This window comes from Acomys russatus, chromosome 2 (genome assembly GCF_903995435.1).
Source record: "Acomys russatus chromosome 2, mAcoRus1.1, whole genome shotgun sequence".
In the NCBI taxonomy this organism is placed as follows: Eukaryota; Metazoa; Chordata; class Mammalia; order Rodentia; family Muridae; genus Acomys; species Acomys russatus.
Genome location: NC_067138.1, coordinates 27735133 through 27754853, shown reverse-complemented (window position 1 = coordinate 27754853; position 19721 = coordinate 27735133). Strand labels below are relative to the sequence as shown.

At 36.9% G+C, this 19721-nt stretch overlaps 1 protein-coding gene across 1 annotated transcript in view; it reads right to left on the bottom strand.

The window, feature by feature from the left end:
* LOC127201237 (lipoxygenase homology domain-containing protein 1-like) overlaps window positions 1-19721 on the bottom strand; it is a 339490-nt gene that overhangs the window by 227033 nt on the left and 92736 nt on the right. Inside the window, 2 exon segments of the mRNA XM_051159652.1 lie at window positions 9431-9563; window positions 16998-17084. Of these exon segments, the coding sequence (XP_051015609.1) occupies window positions 9431-9563; window positions 16998-17084 (220 nt within the window).

Sequence of the window (19721 nt, the reverse complement as noted above, 5' to 3'; positions counted from 1 at the left end):
ACTCATGAACTCACAGTGTCTGTATGTGCCGACACAAGACCTATACGAGCTCAACATTACAGCATGGACAGTATCAAGAGCTCATAAGCCCCCATACATAGCAGTAGAGATCTTCATAGTTGATGGTTTCTGCTAAAGGGAGAATCAGTTGTCTTTAAGGATGTGGTTCCTCGTTAGTCAATTATGTTCTAGTGGGTGGCCCGAAACCTATGAGTACATAGGCTATTATTTAAAAAAAAAAAAAAAAAGATGAAAGAAAGAACAGGAAGTTGTAAGTGGTGGGCAGGTAGAGATAGATTGGAGAGGAGAAGGACTAGAGATTAAATATTATATGAAATTCTCGTACAAATCATAAAATAGTATTTTAGGAAAAATGGGAAAAGATATACAAAACAGGTGGAAACTCAAAACTAGGAAAAACAGCTATACTAATATCTAGAAATGAAGCTTCACACTCAAATCAGTCAGAAGAGCTAAGGAATGGCATTAAATTAAAACAGATTATTAATAAAGGCAATTACTCAGTGTGAAGACATAGTTACTATAAATATACAGAAATTAATATGCCCATTTTCATAAAACAAAAACTAATGAACAAAAAAGCAAAGCCACACCAATAAGGTTTGCCTTCAACACCTCACTCTCATTAGTAGATACAAATCCAGATTGTGGAAAAATCACATAGAATATCCCATAGAATGTTCGTTAAAGAAAATTCTTCTCAGTAACCACTGTTGTGACAAGTATCAGATAAATAAAGCTTTTTTAATTAAATTTTTTATTTTTTACATACATTTATATTATTACACATATATACAATAAACTACCTATAGCAAGAAAAACCATGATACAATAAGGAATTATATAAATATTACATTCATAGTGTTTTGGCTATTTGTATTTGGCAACCTTGAAGAAAACATCTTTCCTATTTTGGTGAGTCTAAAATTCTGAATGTAAATCATTACCTACCATATCTCATCTCTATCAACTTAAAATATCTATCTAGACCTAAAAACATCTTAACCTCTAAACAACTAAGCTTAATTGTAAAACTGAACTTGAAAGGACCAGACAAACTCCATTTTGTGTTAAACCTAGCCAGGGCCTGAAGCCAGAGTCCAGAAAAACCACAAACTAGTCTAAACAGAAAAATATTTCCTAGCAACACAATCAGCTCATCTTGGGAAAGTCCAAATATACCCTCTGCTGGCCAAGCTGACCAGCAGGTGGTCTGGCACATAGCAACAACCAATTAGGAGAAGCCAGGCCAAAGTTCCTAGTGCTCCATAACTGCTTCAACCAATTTTTTCTATAGGCCAACTTCCTCCTACACTTATTACCCAACCATGAGATGACAAGGCTTGTAACTCCCTGCTTGCAGCTTTTCTGCCCAAATGCCATCCAATCATATACTGCAAAGCCCATTTATTTGTCTAAAACCTATAAAAACCCCTTTTAATTGAGACTTGAGGCCACTTCCCTGCATCTGCAGTGTCAGTGCATGTGAGGAATGGCCCCGGGTTCCAACCTGCAATAAAGACTTCCTTGCCATTGCATTTGGATCCTGCTCTTGGGTGGTCTGTTTGGGGAGTCTCTCAAAATGTGGACGTAACAAACTATCTGGTCTTCAACCCCATCAGAGACATGAGAAGCAATGAAATTAATTACCTGAGTATACAGGGTGTTCAGGTTAGCAGCTTCGCTAATGAGAAGATGACAGAGACAGTTTACTGCCGGAACAGTCACCCAAAACTCTCTAAAACGTTGGAGCATCACTTTCAGCTTTCTGGCCCAATATATCTGACAGACATATTTGTGAGACAGGAAGTATTGAGGACTTGCTTACCCTGTCTTGGCAGAGTTTGGCCATCAATTCTGCCTACATCCAAGCTTGCCCATTTTCGGGCAGAATTCTGTCTGTGGTCGAAATGAGGACGTGGAGTTTATGTGCCAATAAGATTGCTTATCAGACCCCACTCTCCACTCATCTGTGAAGAATGTCCTGTCCATTGGGTAGATCTGGGTAGGTGTTTGAAGTTTATTGCATGTATTGTCCTTGGCAAGTGCCATACTTTGAGCAGGCCCCCTGGGCCCAGATCCACCCATCATTATGTTCTTCTTGTAGGTTTCTAAGACCCTCTGGATCCTTCTATTTCCCCATTATCCCATGCTTCTCTCACCTAGAGTCCCAATAGGTCTGACTTTCACACAGACTCTGGTGCTGCATATTTGACCACGTCCCCTGGATGGGGAGGCCTGGTGGCACTCAGAGGAAGGATAGCAGGCTACCAAGAAGAGACTTGATATCCTATGAGCATATACAGGGGGAAGAGGTCCCCTTCAGTCACAGTCATAGGGGAGGGGAGTAAGGGGAAAATGGGAGGGAGGGAAGAATAGGAGGATACAAGGGATGGGATAACAATTGAGATGTAATATGAATAAATGAATAAAATATATTTTAAAAAGAGATTGCTTATCAGGAAAAAGATGCCTGCTGCCAAGCCTGATGGTCTGAATTTGATCCCCAGGTTAGAGAGAACCAATTCCCACAAGCTATACTCTGACTTACACACACATGCAAGTACACACACACACAACACACACACACACACACACACACACACACACACATACACACACTGTAGCATACACTGATGTGTACATATATACACACAACAAATAAAATTTAAGTGTGTGAAGAAAGGAGTTTATTTTGATCATACTTTGTCTTAGTCAGTGTTCAATTGCTGTGAAGAGGCATCATGATCATGGTAACTGTTGTTGTTGTTTATTTGGTTTGGTTCGGTTTGATTTGGTTTGGGTTTGGGTTTTTGGGGTTTTCAAGACAAAGTTTCTTTGTGTAGCCTTGGTTGTCCTGGACTTGATTTGTATACCAGGATGGCCTCAAACTCACAAAGATCTGCCTGCCTTTGCCTCCCTCAGTGCTGGGATTAGAGGCATTTGCCACCATGCCCAGCTGACCATGGTAACTCTTACAAAGAAAAGCATTTAATTGCGGCTTGCTTACAGTTTCAGAGGTCCATTATCTTCACGGAAGGGAGCATGGCATCATGGTAGACATGGTACAGGAGAAGGAGCTGAGAGTTCTACATCAGAATCCACAGGGAGGAGGGAGAAAGAGAAAGAGACAGACAGACAGACTGACTGACTGACTTGGCCTCATTTGAGCATTTGAAACCCTAATGTTCATCCTACCTCACACACTTCCTCCAACAAGGCCCCACGTCTTTGAACACATTGGAACAGGAGACAACTTCCTAAACAGTATACTAATAATGCAGTCACTAAGATAAAAAATTAACAAATGAAACTGAAAAGCTTCCATAAGGCAAAGGACATCAATAGGACAAAAAGGAAGCCTACAGAATTGGAAAAGATCTTCACCAACCCTACATCTGAGAGAGGGCTACTTTCCAACATACATAAAGAAATCAAACACACAGAATATAGCATTTAAAGTTGTTTTTATAATCCTAAATTTCTTTGACAACAAGACAAGTTAACTCCTGACAACACCCAGCCAACCTCAAAGAAGATGATGAGCATCAAAGAGCCTCCTTATAGAGATGGCTTCAAATGTGGCAAATAAGCCACTGGGCAAAATGTCCTCATTCTGGCCACAAACAGAATTCTGTCTAAAAATGGGCAGCTTAGATGCAGACAGAGTCAATGGCTGCACTCTGCCAAGTCAGGGTAAGCAGTCTCAATAGTTCCTGCTCTGCATACAAGTCTGGCAGAGATATTAGGCCAGAAAGCTGAAGATGAGGCCCCAACGTTATAAACTATATTGGGTGACTGGTCAGGCAGTAAAACATCTTAAGTCAATTTGTACATTTTGGAAGCTGCTAACTCGCACTGCTGGTTCACGCAGGAATTTAAGTTTATTCCTTCTCAAGTCTCAGAGGGGCATTGAAGGCCAGATAGTATAGTTTTATAATCAAGTTTAACTGGTTAAGGGATACAATCTTTTTAGATCAAGATGAAGAAGTTAAGTGATTAGAGTTGAAATAGGATAGATAATGAATCTCATTCAGAAATTTAGACCCAACAGGACAGGAATGATGTTTACTTCAAGCTGGACAAATACAATAGGCAAACCACTATGAATGTAACATTTATATAACTCATGATTGTCACATGGTTCTCCCTGCTGTATGTAGTTTGTTTTATACATGTGTAATAAAATAAATGTATTTTTTAAAAGGTAGGATAAGACTATGTGAATTGTCAAGAACAAACCCAGCTGAAATCCTAGTGCCTTTTACTAATGCTGAGATTATGTTATTATGGATAATCAATGAAGATTGGCAAACAGCTTGTAGTAGCTATTTGGGAGAAGTTAGCAAGAAATATCCTAAAGGAAAGCATTTACAGTTTATAAAAAGAACTAACTGCATTCACCCACATATTTTAAAGGGAATGCCAATTCATGAAACACTTGCCTTCCATACTGATTCAAATAAGCTGGGAATGGCAGGGCTATCAGTTAAACAAAATAAGCAAAGTGATCCAAAGTCCATATGCTTCAATTCAAAAATCAGAATTTTGTGCAATTCTTATGATATTACTAGATTTTCCTGACCCTCTTAATTTAATTACTGACTCTCAATAGGAGAAGGAGTTGTTTTGCATATAGAAACTGACCCAAATTTGATCACTTCCTCTTGGTGAGAATCCTGATGGCACACAAAGGAAGGGGAAGCAAGCTGTCCAGATAAGACCTGATAGGCTTTGGTTATATGGTGATGGATAAGGTCCCCTCTGTCAGAGGTCTAGGGGAGGGGAATAGGGCAGAAGAAGGTGGGAGGGTCAAAATGAGAAGCTACAAATGAGAGAATGACAATAGGGATGTAATCTGAATACATTATAATAAATTTTTAAAACTTTAAAGAAAAAATAAAATTAAAAACAAAACAAAAAAGAACTCAAGAAAGTAGGCATCAACAAATCAAATAATTCAATTTTAAAATAGTACGGATCTAAACAAAATTCCTAACAGAGGAATATTAAATAACTGAGAAGCACCTGAAGACATGTTCTACATCCTTAGCTATCTGGGAAATGCAAATCAAAGCAATTCTGAAATTCTATCTTACACCTTTCAAGTGGCTAAGGTCAAAAACTCAAGTGACAGCACATGCTGATAAGAAGGTGGAGCAAGGGAAACACTTCTTCCTTGCTGGTAGGAGTGCAGACTTGTACAGACACTTTGGAAGTCAATTGGCAGTGTCTCAGAAATTGGCAAATTGATCTACCTCAAGACCCAGCTATACCACTCCTAGCCATATATTCCATCATTTCCCAAGGATGCTTGCTCAACTGTGTTTATAGCAGCCTTATTTATAATATCCAGAAACTGAAAACAGCCCAGATGTCCCTCAATAGAAGAATGGATAAAGAATATGGTGTACATTTATGAAGTGAAGTGTTACTCCGCTGTTTTTAAAAAATCATGAAATTTACAGACAAATAGATGGAACTTAAAAAAAATCACTCCTGAGTGAGATAACCCAGACTCGGTAAGACAAACATAGTATGTACTCACTTTCAAGTAGATATTAGCTATAAAGCCAAAGATTTATAGGGCATTTTTAAACTTGGCTTTATTTGGGGGTGTTTAGCCATCAACCTCCTTTCTAACCTCCCAACCTTACATAAGAGAAAGAAGGTTAGTGAGAAGTGGCCTTTTTAGTTCTTCCTGCTGTTTAGGGTTGAAGGGTCTTTAGAGCTACATCAATCTCTGTCAACAGCAAATGCAGCCAGCAGGCCCCTCCAAACCACTGCACCCTGAAACAGTTCTTTCCATCTGTCGGCTCCAAACTGCTACATTACATGTCTCTGGTCTCTTCAAATGGCTACATGCCACAGGCCAATACCACATGTCAGGCTCTCTCTGAGATCTCATTTATATCCTCAGAGTCCTAGTTCATGCCCCTCCCCATGCCACAGGAGGACTGGCTTTCCAGTTGGCAAAAGCCACGCCCTGCACGAGCCAGTTAACAGCTGTGGACAAACTAAAGCTCAAACTGAAATTCCACACTTTTGAAATTAAAAGAAGGACATATTTACATAACACAACTTAGTTTACAAAGAAACTAAAACTTTCATTACAATAACCATGCTACAATCCATAGACCCAGAGAAGCCAAGTAACAAGAAGGGATCAGGGATGGGGACACATGAGATCTCCCTGAGAAAGGGAAATAGAATAGAAAGTGTGGATGAAGGGACAGGGGAATGTCACCAGGTGGGACCAGGTCTGGGGAGGATGGAGAAAGAGAAAGAACTGGGAGATACAACTAGAATAGGGGGTGGGCATCTGAGGGATGAGCTAGAATCATAGGGCAATGAAAACTCCCAGGATTTTACAAGGTTTGCCCTAGTTAAGACTCCTAGCAACAAAGGATAAGGAGCCTGAACTGGCCATCTCCAGTAATATACATATATATACATATATGTGTGGAGAGAGAGGGGTGGGGAGAGAGAGAGGAGGAGGAGGAGGAGGAGAAGAACAGACTCTTCTATGAACCCACGTACAAGTTGTGAAGGAAGCTCCAATAATGTAGGTTACATGAGTCATCACCCATGCCTTATGGTCTTTTTCGGTGGTGCCAGCTGCCTTTGAGTCACCCATTTTCTGAGAAGTAGCACCAATAAGCTCACTATTCACCAAGCTATATTTCGATAGGATTGGGGCTTATTGTTATTTGTTTGTTTGTTTGTTTGTTTGTTTGCCATTAGTACCCTAACTGGAGTTAATAGTTTGCATACATCTATCCAGTAAAAAGTATCAGAAACAAACTTTATAGAACTACAAAGGACTTCAAACAGCCAAATCAACCCCAAACACAAAGAGAGACATTAGACATATGATAGTAGCTGATTACAAATTATATTGTAAGATACATGATCCTGTCCCCCCAATAAATTATACTCCACAACCAGAACAACAAAACAACATAGTACTGACACAAAATCAATGTGTAGGCCAAATATAATAGAATAGGGGACACAAGAATAAATCCATGTAACTACAGCTGAGAAAACTAGAAAACATATTAAGAATAATAGAACTGGATTCTTTCTTATCTCTGCATTTGAAATGAATCAAAGGTCTTAATGTAAGACTGAAAACTTTGAAACTACTAGATAATACAGATAAAAATACTTTAAGATATAAGCGTAAGTGAGTTCATGTTCATATCTGACATACCCTATGTCTGAAGTGTGTAGTAAGATCCAACAATAGGGTCTTACCTTCAAGTTCTAGTGAGAGTGGATATAGTGACATCTTATACTGTTTGCAGAGTCTCTCAGGCCCTCGTGATCAAAGACTCAAAAGAAGAGTTTCATATCTGGCACCAGCATTTTAGTTAGATAGTCTATGGCTCTTGTGGGGGAGCATTATTTTAAGATTATAAAATAATGTTTCCATAGCTTTTACAAACACCCTTAATGTTATTTATCTCATTCCACGCTAACATCCCTCTGTATTACCTTCCATCTTCCGTACCCAGTTAGTTCCCTCCTCCTGTTCCCCCTTTTCCCCTTCTTAGTATCTCTGTCCTACTAAGCCCCTTTGCAATGGTTCTTCTCCACCCATCTTCTCATCCGTCCTTTCTAGTTTAACCATGCTGACTGGGGTAAGATTGTAAAGTATTTAAAGATATCAAACACTTGAAAGTTATTTACTAGCCATTTTTATTTGTTCTTTTGAATATTCTTTTTCAGATTCACAGTTCATTTTTTACTTGGATTGATTGTTTCCTTTATTTGTTTATTTTTTGTTTTTTGTTTTTTGTATAGTTTAGACTATTAATTTTCTCTTGCATATGTGACTAGGAACAATTCTTTATACTCTGCAGGCTCCATTTTTCACTTAGTTTATACTTTCCTTTGCTTTGCATTGTTCATTAATTTATTTATTTAATCACTCTACAGCCTGACTGCAGCACCCTCCCTCGTTTCCTTCCAGTCCCTTCCTCACATCCCCTCTTTCTCATCCCTCTCTTCACTTCTCCTCAGAGAAGGGGAGACCCTCCATGGGTACCAACCCACCCTGATACATGAAGTCACAGCAGGACTAAGTGCATCCTCTCCCACTGAGGCCAGACAAGTAAGCCCAGCTATGAGAAAGGGATCCAAAGGCAGACAACAAAGTCAGAGTCAGCCCCTGCTGCAATTGTTAGGGGACTTGCGTGACAATCAAGGCGCATGTCTGTTATATATCAGTGGGAGGTCTAGGTCCATCACACACATACTGTTTGGTTAGTCTCTTTGAGCCCCATGGGCCCAGGTTGATTTATTCTGTAGGTCTTCTTGTGGTGCCCTTGATCCATCCAGCTCCCTCAATCCTTCTTCCACCCCTCTACAAGACTACCCAAGCTCTTCCTACTATTTGGCTCTGGGTCTCTGCATCTGTTTCCATCAGTTGCCAGATGAAGCCTCTTATAAGACATCAGTTTGATGGGTTTTCTTGATTAATGTTATTTAAGGCAGAAAGAGCACCTTCCAGCAGTAGGTAAAGGGGGTCCAACAGGAAAACTGCTGCTCTTCTCTTTGCCTTAGCACTTCACTGGCAAGTTGGCCCACCCCGTTGATGAGTTCATCTATCCTGTTGTTGCCTCTGCTACATTGCTTCATCCATAAGTACAGTATTCATTCAATAATACAGTTTCTTCAGGCCTCCTGCATGGACTAAAAACAGTCACCACCGCTCTAGAAATCTTCCAGGCCTTTGATGCCAGGTATGGAGTGTTAAGTCATCCAACCTGGTGGGTTGAGAAGTTAACCTGTTCTCAGACTCTCCAGTATGAAGGCAGTTGTTACTGGACTACCCAGACTGTACTGTGCATATGTACAGTGTATAGGCTGAGTAAGACAGCTCAATAAATCTGATTTGGATGTATATCTACTCACTTAGTTCTAGTCCTCTAGAGGAACAGTTCTCAGCCTCTGGGTTTGACTCCTTTCACAAACCTTTGTCTCTAAAAATATTGACATTATGACTCATGGCAGTTATTAAATGACAACGAAAATAATTTTATGGTTGGAGGTCATCACAACATGCAACACTGTGTTAAAGGGTCACAGAATTAGGAAGGCTGATAGAGGATGTTGGTTATCATGCTCTATAAGTTAATCTCATTTTTGTTAAATGGCATTTCAGTCAACCTCCCAACAGGACTAATGACAATAAGCACATATTAGTGAAGACTGATGTATAAAGCAATTTAAAAATATTTGAATGCATTTAACATAACAGCAACAGTAATTCATTTAAAGCATTTAACATCTTAATCATTCATTCAATTACTTATGCAACATGCATTTATTAAGTTCCTTGATCTTCCACATTTGGGCAAGCTGGTTTTATCTCTGGTACCTAGAGTTGTATCTTCCTTACCTGGAAGGACAGGTTGTCCTTTACTTAAAATAGGAAATTCTCGGCAGATTTCTCCATCCTCTTGCTCTTGTGCTAACCATCGTTGAACAGGGATATAAAACTTTTCTCCAGAATTCATGTTTTGCAATTTTATCTTTAACAACAAAAAAAACAATGAATCAAATGTATTTTATCCAAATCTGATACATAGGTTATAGTTCAAACTTATAAAATATAGGAAATTAAACAAAACAGTAATAATGCATATCTAGGATCTTATTTAGCTAAAACAACAAACTCTTCAAGGTTTTCATACACTTGGAATAAGTTTCTGAATAAAGTATGTGTCTTAGAGCAGCTGTGTCTCAGGAACTGGAGGTAGCTCAGAGGTAGCTATAAGTTTATCATGCACAAAACCCTAAGTTTATTCCACCACCTGATCTTCAAGCATTAGGAAAGTTCTCTTTTCTTCATGGGCTCTCAGGTCAGAACGTTGTCTTTCAGTGAGAGTGTATTTGTATTAAAGAGGAAAGGAAGAGAGTATTTCATTCTGATTGTTTTATTTTTCCATTGCAATCTTACATGTTCTTTTTAAACTATCTAACAAGCGTGCCTGCATCCTAACTTCATAGTGAGTATGATATTAGTTATTATTTATTAGCCAACTGGTATGGTAAGATATGGAAAATTTTTGTAAATTTATTAAGCAGTAAAAAATTTAAAATATCATGTAATTACTTAAGTATCAACTTGAATATCATACTTTGAAAGGCCTAAAAAGCAGAAAAGAACATTATTTTAGATAAAAGTCAGGGAGTAATTCTGAACTCTAACAAATATATTCTGTAGTTTCTCAATGTAAACATAGTTTTTCATTCTGCTTCAAGAATTTTTATGAATTTAATGTAAAAGTGATATCATTACTAACAAATAATCATCCATAAAATACAGAAAAATGTGCTTTAAGTTATGATTCACCTTCCATGAATTTCTAAAAATAATTTTCTCTCATATTATAAAACTGCAAGACGGAAATTTTACCACGGGTCTTAGTTACTTTTCTATTGCTGTGATAAAATGCCATAACCAAGACAACTTATAAAGAAATGTGTTTAGTTGGCTTATGGTTTCAGAGGGTTGCGGTCTCTGACAGCAAAGAAAGGGATGTTGGAAGAAATCCCTGAGATCTCACATCTTGATCCACAAGCAAAAGACATAGAGGCACACAAGAAACAATTTATTTTGAAAGCTCAAAGCCTATCTCCAATGACATACCTCTTCCAACAAGGCCTGACCCCTTAATCTTCCCAACAGTTCCACAATATTGAGAATCAAGTATTCAAACATATAAACCACCACATGCCACTTCCCTGGCTACCATAGGTTTTTAACTATATTATATTGCAAAATGTATAAGTTCAAATTTAAAAGTCCCTGTAGTCGTGCACATTCTTTTGCTTTACAAATTTGTTTATACTTATTTGTACACAAATAAATATACATATCAATACAAATAGACCAATTACAATAACTTATAGAAATCTCTCTCCATCCAAACCTCACCAGCATGGCCCATCAGGCAGACAGTGAACCAACAGAGGTGAGTTGGACCACAACCCACATTAGCCCCCATCCTGAGGAGGCCTGCCTGTGGAATACCTAAGAAGATTTGTGCATGGATCTCTCTCCACCACTCCTCACCAGCCTGGCCCATCAAGGACACAGCCAGTGGGCCAGTAGAGGAGGCCTGTGGCACCCAAGCAGATTTGAACTTGGAGCTCTCTCAGTAAGTTCCTCACCTGCCTGACCCAACTGAGATACAGACAGTGAACCCATCAGAGGTGAGCTGTGATTGGGTTCTAATACCCATTGTCCGTCATCCTGAGGAGGGTTATGGGAAGCCCTGCCATGCAGCCTTTGGCTTGGAGCTCTCTTCACCTACTCCTGACCTGCCTGGCCCACCTGGGACACAGACAGTGACCCATTCAGAGGGACCTACAGGTCTGCTAACACCAGAGACAACCAGATGGATAGAGGCCAGTGCGAATACATAAGCAACAAAATTCAGAGCCATGATACCACCATAAACCACAACAAGCCTTGGAGATACTGACACCCCTGAAGTGCAAGAAACATATTTTAAATCTGAGGTGACATAATGATAGACACCTAGAATGAGGAAAATAAGTATTTCAAAGAAATACAAGAAAATACATTCAAACAGATGATGGCATTGACTAAATCCTAGAAAGAATTACAGGAAAATATAATCAAACAGAATAAAGAAATTAATGAATTGAATAAAACTCTTCAAAACATAAAAAGGGGAATTAGAAGCAATAGAGAAAACACAATCTGAGGCAATCCTGTAGTTGGAAAACCTAGGGAAGAGAACAGGAACTACAGACATAAGCAAAATCAACAGTATACAAGAGATGGAAGAAAGAATCTCAAGTGTAGATCTGGGACACTATAACAACTACTGGTTATTAATATCCCTCAACTTCAATGGTCTTAACTCCCCAGTAAAAAAACAGAGGCTAACAGAATGGATACAAAGACAGAACCCATGATTTTGCTATATATAAGAAACATACCTCAGCAATGAAGATAAGAATAACCTCAGTGTAAAGGGCTGGATAAAGGTATTCTGAGTAAATAGTCCCAAGAAGCAAGGTGGAGCAGCCATTATAGTATCTAATAAAATAGACTTTAAACAAAAGTAATCAAAAGAGATGAGGAATGACACTTCATACTCATGAAAGGAAAAACACACCAAGTTGATGTCTCCATCATGAACATCTCTGCCACAAACGAAAAACTCCTACATCTATAAGAGAAACATTACTAAAACTTAAATCACACGTTGTATGCCACACATTAATAGTGGGAGACTTCAACACCCTATTCATACCAATGAAGAGATCACCAAGACAAAAACTAAATGAGGAAATAATGAAACTAGTAGACAGCATTAATCTAAAGGACCTAACAGATACTACGGAACATTTCACCCAAACACAAAAGTATATGCCTTCTTCTCAGCACCTCTTGGAAATGTCTCTAAAATTGACTATAAACTCAGTCACAAAGCAAACCTCAACAGATACAAGCAGATCAAAGTAACTCCTTGTGTCTAATCAGACCACCACGGATTAAAACTGGAACACAACAACAACAGAAACAACAGAAATCTTACAAATTCATGGAAACTTAACAGCTCCCTACTCATTGACCTCTGGGTCAGGTGTGGAGATAAGGGTTGAAGAGAAAGAAGGAGGAATACAGAAATACAGAGAGATGATAGGACAGAAACTAGATTATTGAATCTACTCTTCAACTTAAGGCCTTAATTGTTACTCACAAATAAGGTTATTTTTAATTTGTTGGTATATAATTTTTATATTGATGCAAAATAAGTATAATTTTGACACCTTGGTATAGAATTCAATTTTAAGATTATTCTTCACACATATTATATATATTTCTACTCTAATATGAGGTATTGTACCTATAAAAACAATTATAATACAAGGTTTACTTCTAATACATTGAAAGTGTTATTTTAGGCTATTTATAATAATTAAGTAATACAGTATAATTGTTAATTGATCTGATCATGGTCATGAAAATTACTAGTCTATTTTTAATCATAAAAGTATACATCCTAGCTTTAACAGATAGATATGATTATATAGATAGATAAGGTAAAATAGTTAGATAAGGTCTTCAAAAATCTCAAAGACCTACAGAATGTGGCATTTCAAGATGTTTTTATTATTTTAAAGGTTTTTTGACAAGACAAGTTAACTACTGGCAGCACCCAGTCTACCTCAAAGAAGATGATGAGCATCAAAGAATGTCGTTATGGAGATGCATTCAAATGTGGCAAACCAGCCACTGTGCAAAATGTCCTCATTTCTGCCACAGAAAGAATTCTGCCTGAAAATGGGCAAGCTTGCATGCAGGCAGATTCGATGGCCAAACTCTGCCAAAACAGGGTAAGCAAGTCCTCAATACTTTCTGCCTCACAAATACATCTGCCAGAAGGCTGAAGGTGATATTCCAACATTATACAGTTTTGGGAGGCTGTTCAAGGCATCGCACTGTCTCTGTCATTTTTTTTTTCAGTTTGGAAATTGCTAACCTACACTTCTGGTTCACTCAGATAATTAATTTTTATTCATTCTGAAATCTCTGATGAGGTTGAAGACCATATAGTTTAGTTTTACAATTAAACTTAGTTGTTTAGAAATTAAGATGTTCCTAGGTCTAGATAGATGTTTTAAATTGATACAGATGAGATACGATAGATATTGATGAATTTTAGACTCACCAAGATAGGAAAGATATTTTCTTCAAAGTTGCCAAATTCAAATAGCCAAAAATTATGAATGTAACATTTTTATAATTCTTGATTATTTCATGGTTCTTTTTGCTATATGTAGTTTATTGTATTTATGTGTAATGATATAAATACATATGTAAAAAGGAAAAATAATAGTTAAAAATTTTTAAATCAGTAGCCCCCCTCATACAAAATACAAACTGAAAGAAATTAGGGAATCAACAATAGCCACAAGAAAACAAAGTATCTCAGTTGTAACTCTAACCAAGCAAGTGAAAAACTTGTACAAAAAAAATTTCAAGTCTCTGAAGAAAGAAATTGAAGAAGGTATGAGAAGAAGAAAAGATCTCCCATGCCTATGGATCAGTATGATTAACATAGTAAAAAGGGCCATCTTGCCAAAAGCAATCTACAGATTCAATGCAATTCTCATCAAAATACCAACACAATTCTTCAGAGACCTAGAAAGAACAACTTCATATGAAAAATCAAAACAATCAAACAACAACAAAAAAATTGAATAACTAAGACAGTCCTATAGAATAAAAGATCTTCTGGAGGTATCTTCATCCCTGATCTCAAGCTGTACTATAAAGCAAACTCAAACCACAACTAAACAGCCTTGTATAGTATCATCAATATAAATGAAAAATAACTGAGCATTTTGTTTTGATTTTCAAGAGAGGGTTAGTCTTGACTGTTCTGGACTTGTTTTGTAGACTAGGCTGGCCTTGAACTCACAGGTATCTGCCTGCCTCTGACTGCCTGAGTGCTGAGATTACAGGCATGTGCTACTGCACCTGGCTCAAACCAATTTTTCTTATGAGAAAAATGATAAAATTCTCATAAAGATACTTGCAAATTGAGTTCAGAACATATCAAAAAGATTATTCACTATGATCAAACTGGCTTTATTCCAGAGATTCAGGAACAATTCGACATAAGTAGTTTCATAAATGTTACAAACCACGTTAACAAAATGAAAGGCAAAATCCACATGATCATCATATTAGATGCCAAAGGGCCACTGACAAAAGCCAACATGATATCGTCATGATAAGAGTTCCTCAAGAGACTAGGGATACAAGGGACATACCCCAATATAATAACAATATACAGCAAATTCACAGGCAACATATATTAGAGAGAGAAACTCAGAAACAAGACAAGGATACCCACTGTTCATATCTATTCAACATAGTATTTGAAGTTTTAGCTAGAGCAATAAAACAACTGAAGGAGATCAAGGTAACAGGAAGATATGTAGTCAAAGTATCTTTATTTGTAGATGGTGCTATTTTGTACATAAAAGACCTTGAACAGCTAATGAATGCTTTCAGAATTAAAAATAACCTTATTTGTGAGTAACAATTAAGGCCTTAAGTTGAGGCATAAATTCAATAATCTATTTTTGTCCTATCATCTCTATATATTTCTATATTCCCCCTCCTTTCTTATCAAGCCCTATCTCCATACCTACAAAAGAAAGATAAAGGAAAAGAGAGACATCACTGAGTCTCTGATTAGATTTGTGTTTAAATCTATTTTGTTAGATATTAAAATGTCTACACCTACTTGCTTCTTGGGTACACTAGTTTAGGATATTTTTTCATTGTTTCATCCTGAGGTGATTGTATTACAGCTCTAAGGGAAAAAGCTTCACCAATGGAAGTGTTACTGCTCCAAAAATAAATCTCCTCTTGTTTTTCTACTCTTTAAACTGTACTTTTGTATGTCCTTTTGGCCTGCTTGCTTTTCCTTTGCAGACCTATCAGTGATTACTAATAACCATGCACCAGAGTCAATATTAGGCTGGCTTAAAATTTATTTTGCCATAGACATTAGTCTATTGCTTTTCAAATTATTCTCAGGAAATTCTTATGACAAGGACAAAAGGTAGGCAAATTCTTTGCCTAAAATATCACAAGAATGGTCCCTAGCACAGCTGTTAATAGTGCTTCTCTCTGAAAGCTCTCAAGCTGAGAGTCTACAGTCAACACAGTTCTTAGCATTACTATCTTCCATGTTCCTATTAGAATGGCCCATTAAGCTCTGCTTACAGCATTCAGCCACTTTCTTAGCCCAAGTCCCAAAGTTTTTTGTGTTCTTCCAAAAAAGCCAGAATAACAGATCTATGACAGCAATAGCCCACTTCTTAGAATCAACTTCTATCTTACTTTCTTTCCTATTTCTGTAATAAAACACCATGACAAAAGCAACTTATAAAAGAAAGTATACAAATGACTTATGGTTTTAGGGGGTTGGCATCCATGATGGCAGAGCAAAGGAATGATGCTAGGAACAGCTGAGAGATCTAATCTTCATCCATGAGCAGGAGACAAAAAAAGGGGGGGCATGTTGGGAAAGGCACAAATATTTTTGAAAGCTCTAAGTCCATTCTTAGTGACACATCTTCTCCAAAAAGACCCAGGCATCCTAATCATTCCAAAACAGATTCATCAACTGGGGACTAAGTTATCATACACATGAACCTATGAAAGCCATTACCATTCAAACTTCTATACCAAGAATACTAGGAATTAGATTCAATGACCATTTCCTTTTGACAACTTTATTCAAAGACCCCTAATTTGCAATGATGGAGGATGTAAATACATCATTTACCACAACACAAAACAGAAAAGAAGGGGTCTAATTAGGAGATTACATTTACTGCTAATCATGGAAATAAGTATAAATTTTCATTTTAAGTTGTATAGAAAATAAGGATTTTTTTTTCTTAATAAACATCAAAAGGGCTTTATCCTGATTAGCATGTGTTCCCTAAAGTTCCAGAACTGGCATCCAAGCCTAATAGGTTACTAAAGATACATCACTAAAGACGTATCTTCACATCTTCTTTGAAACAGATGCTCATAGAGACAGCCATCTTTTAACCTTTAACATCATTACTATCATCTTTTAACAATAACTATTACCAACATTAAGTTAACATCTTTTAACAGTAATACAAGTACATCCAGAACTCTGTGGATTTCAAAGTGGTTTCAAGTATTCTTTTTTCTTTATAAAGAAAGGAAAATGTTACTTATTTGAAGCTTTTTCTGCACAGTCAGTTGGGACCGATTAACTATAGAGGGCAAGTAACACTGCTGTCTAGGGAACGCTGCAGTGACTCCACCAGTTCACAGTACTTACAAAATGTCTCACCGAAACATGATTCCTGGAAGGAATCTGCAGGGAAGTCTGTGTAAAATAAGAACAAACTGACATCCTTACCCTCTTACAGTGCCAGGAAGGGGAGCACCCAGAATTGGTATGGCCAACACGAATCTTAAATGGCATTCCTATATCCCCAACTGTGATCTAGAAAAGAGTCAAGAAAATATTTTTTTACTTATACTTTTTAATACAGCTCATACAAGAACATTACATACTTATAAAGAGATCAGGATGACAAACACGTACACAAACAACAGAGCACTGAAATATATGAAGCCAAAAATGTGGTGCTATAGACTGAACCCAGGGTCTCATATGTGCTGAGAACATGCTGTATCACTAAGGTACATACTCATCCCAGTGAAGAAAGAATTAACAAGATCGTGTAAATGAACACACAGTCCACTCTAATAAACTGTAGAAACGTAGCTTAAATAACAGAAAGAAAAAGAAGACCACAAGGAAGTAGCTTGGCCTAACATCTACTTAACATTCATTCAACAACAAATATATTATCTTCTCAAGTATGCACAGAACATTCTTTAATATAAACCATGTGCTGTATAATACAACTAGTTCTTGAAATTTCAAAAAGATTATGGCTGGGTATAGTGGTACATATCTGTAATTGCAACACTCAGAAGAAAAAAAAGATCACAAGTTTGATGTCAGCAGTAAATTCTAAGCCCATACTATATAGTAATACACTGACAAAAAAGTGGAGGAGATTTTAACTTACATATTAGATACATATACATAAATATATAAAATCAAATACAATGAAATAAAACTAGAAATGAATATTAGGAAACTGGAAAATTTATATGTAAAATAAACAGCATACTCTTAATGAGTTGGTCAAGCAAGAAATTACACAGTAATTATGAAGTGGATGGAGATAAACTAAACCAAAATACTACATATGGAAAATAATATAAATGAAGTTCAGAAGAAAAATCATAACTATAACCACATAAATAAATCAGGAAACACCTTAAATGCATAATGTAATTTTCTACCTTAGAAGAAAGTTCAGGAAGATTAAACTGATGAATATGCAATTTTTAAAAAAGAAAAGAATCTCTCAAACAAAGACAGTTCCTCAGAAAAAGAATCAGCAGAATTTATAGTCTTTTGGCTACTCCAACTAAGTAAAAGAAGAGAACGATTTAAATTGGTAAAGCTAGACACTTAATATAAGACGTTATTTTTAATGGTTGTGAGCCTAGCCTTTAACGGCTGGCCATCTCTCCAGCCCTTATTTTAAAACTTTACAAAAATACAGAGTTATAGAATTTAAACTACAGAACATGCAGGTAACTTATATTGCTAATCCCACTAAACGAGAATAGTTCTGAGACTGGCTGAGACACGAATGTCTATGCATAGACAATGCTTCTTGGTGGCTATAAAACTCCTATGAATTAATATCAGATGCCATTCTGATGGCATGAATAAAAAAGAATATTATGTATAATTATAAAAATATTGTAGATAATGTCAACAAATTAAATTTATTGGGAATTACAGTTATTAAAAACTAAATTTACTAGAAATGTTATAGAAATACCCAAACCACCAAAACTTATATAACAGACAAGACAAAAAGGTCTATAACAAGAGATTAAATTCATAATTTCAAAACATAACAACTAAGAGAAGCATAGAACAGAAGTCTTCCCTACTGAATTCTAACACCAACTTTCTTTCAAACTCTTTCAAACACAAAAACATGTGAGAGCATTTCCTGGTGCCTTCTACAAGGTTAGCATTATGCTGGTGTCAAACCCAAAGGGAGCACAACTAAGGAAGAAAGGTACAGATTGGTGCCCTAAGAAACTCTGGCACAAAAATCTGCAATGCTGAGAGGCTGAATCTTGAAGCATACAGAAAAGTATGCTAAATTGCAACAAACTGGAATTCATCCAAGGAATGGGCATTGGTTAAACAAAAATAATATAACAAGAATAACGTAACAAATATTTAAAAATAGAATAAGGAGGAAACACATATAATCAAGACGCTGCTAAAATATTGACAAAAATCAACACTTTTGGGGGGTAAATTGGGTGTTCTTATTGTTGTTGAAAAAAAATACTAGAACTAAAAAGGAATTCCCTATCCATGATATAAGGACGTTTATGTAAAAACCAAAGATAAAATCCTTAAAGATCAAAGATTGGCAGATTGCTCCCAATCACAAACAAGACAGTTACTCCAGACTTGTCACTTCTACTCAGCAATCCACTGAAAATTTTAAGTAGAACAATTTACCAAGAAGAACAAATTAAAAGCATCCAAATTAGAGAGAGAGAAAGCACATTAGAAACCGTTGTCAATAGATTCTGTTACCTGCTTTTCTATCACTTCCTTCTGCTGGGGCTACCTGGCCTGGCCTCAGTGGAAGAGGAAGTGCTTAGTTCTGATGCAACTTGGCTGGGTAGGAGGAGGGAGGTCCCTTTTCTGAGGAGTAGGGGAGGGGAGATTGGGGGAAGATGTTTTGAGATTATTTATTTCTGGTATCTTTTTATGTTGTTAACCTCTTCAGACTGAAATTTTCCTTCTAGTGCCTTCTGTAGAGGTGAATTTCTATATAGATACTGTATAAATTTTGTCTTATTGTAGAATATTTGTTCTATGTATGTTGTGATTGATCGTCTTGGCTGGCATCTGTGATCTCTTGTGTAACATCCATCCAAGTCCTTCTGGTTTTTAAAATATTCACTGAGATATCAGATGCTAACAAATGTGTCTGTCTGTATGAGACACTTTGTGTCTTTT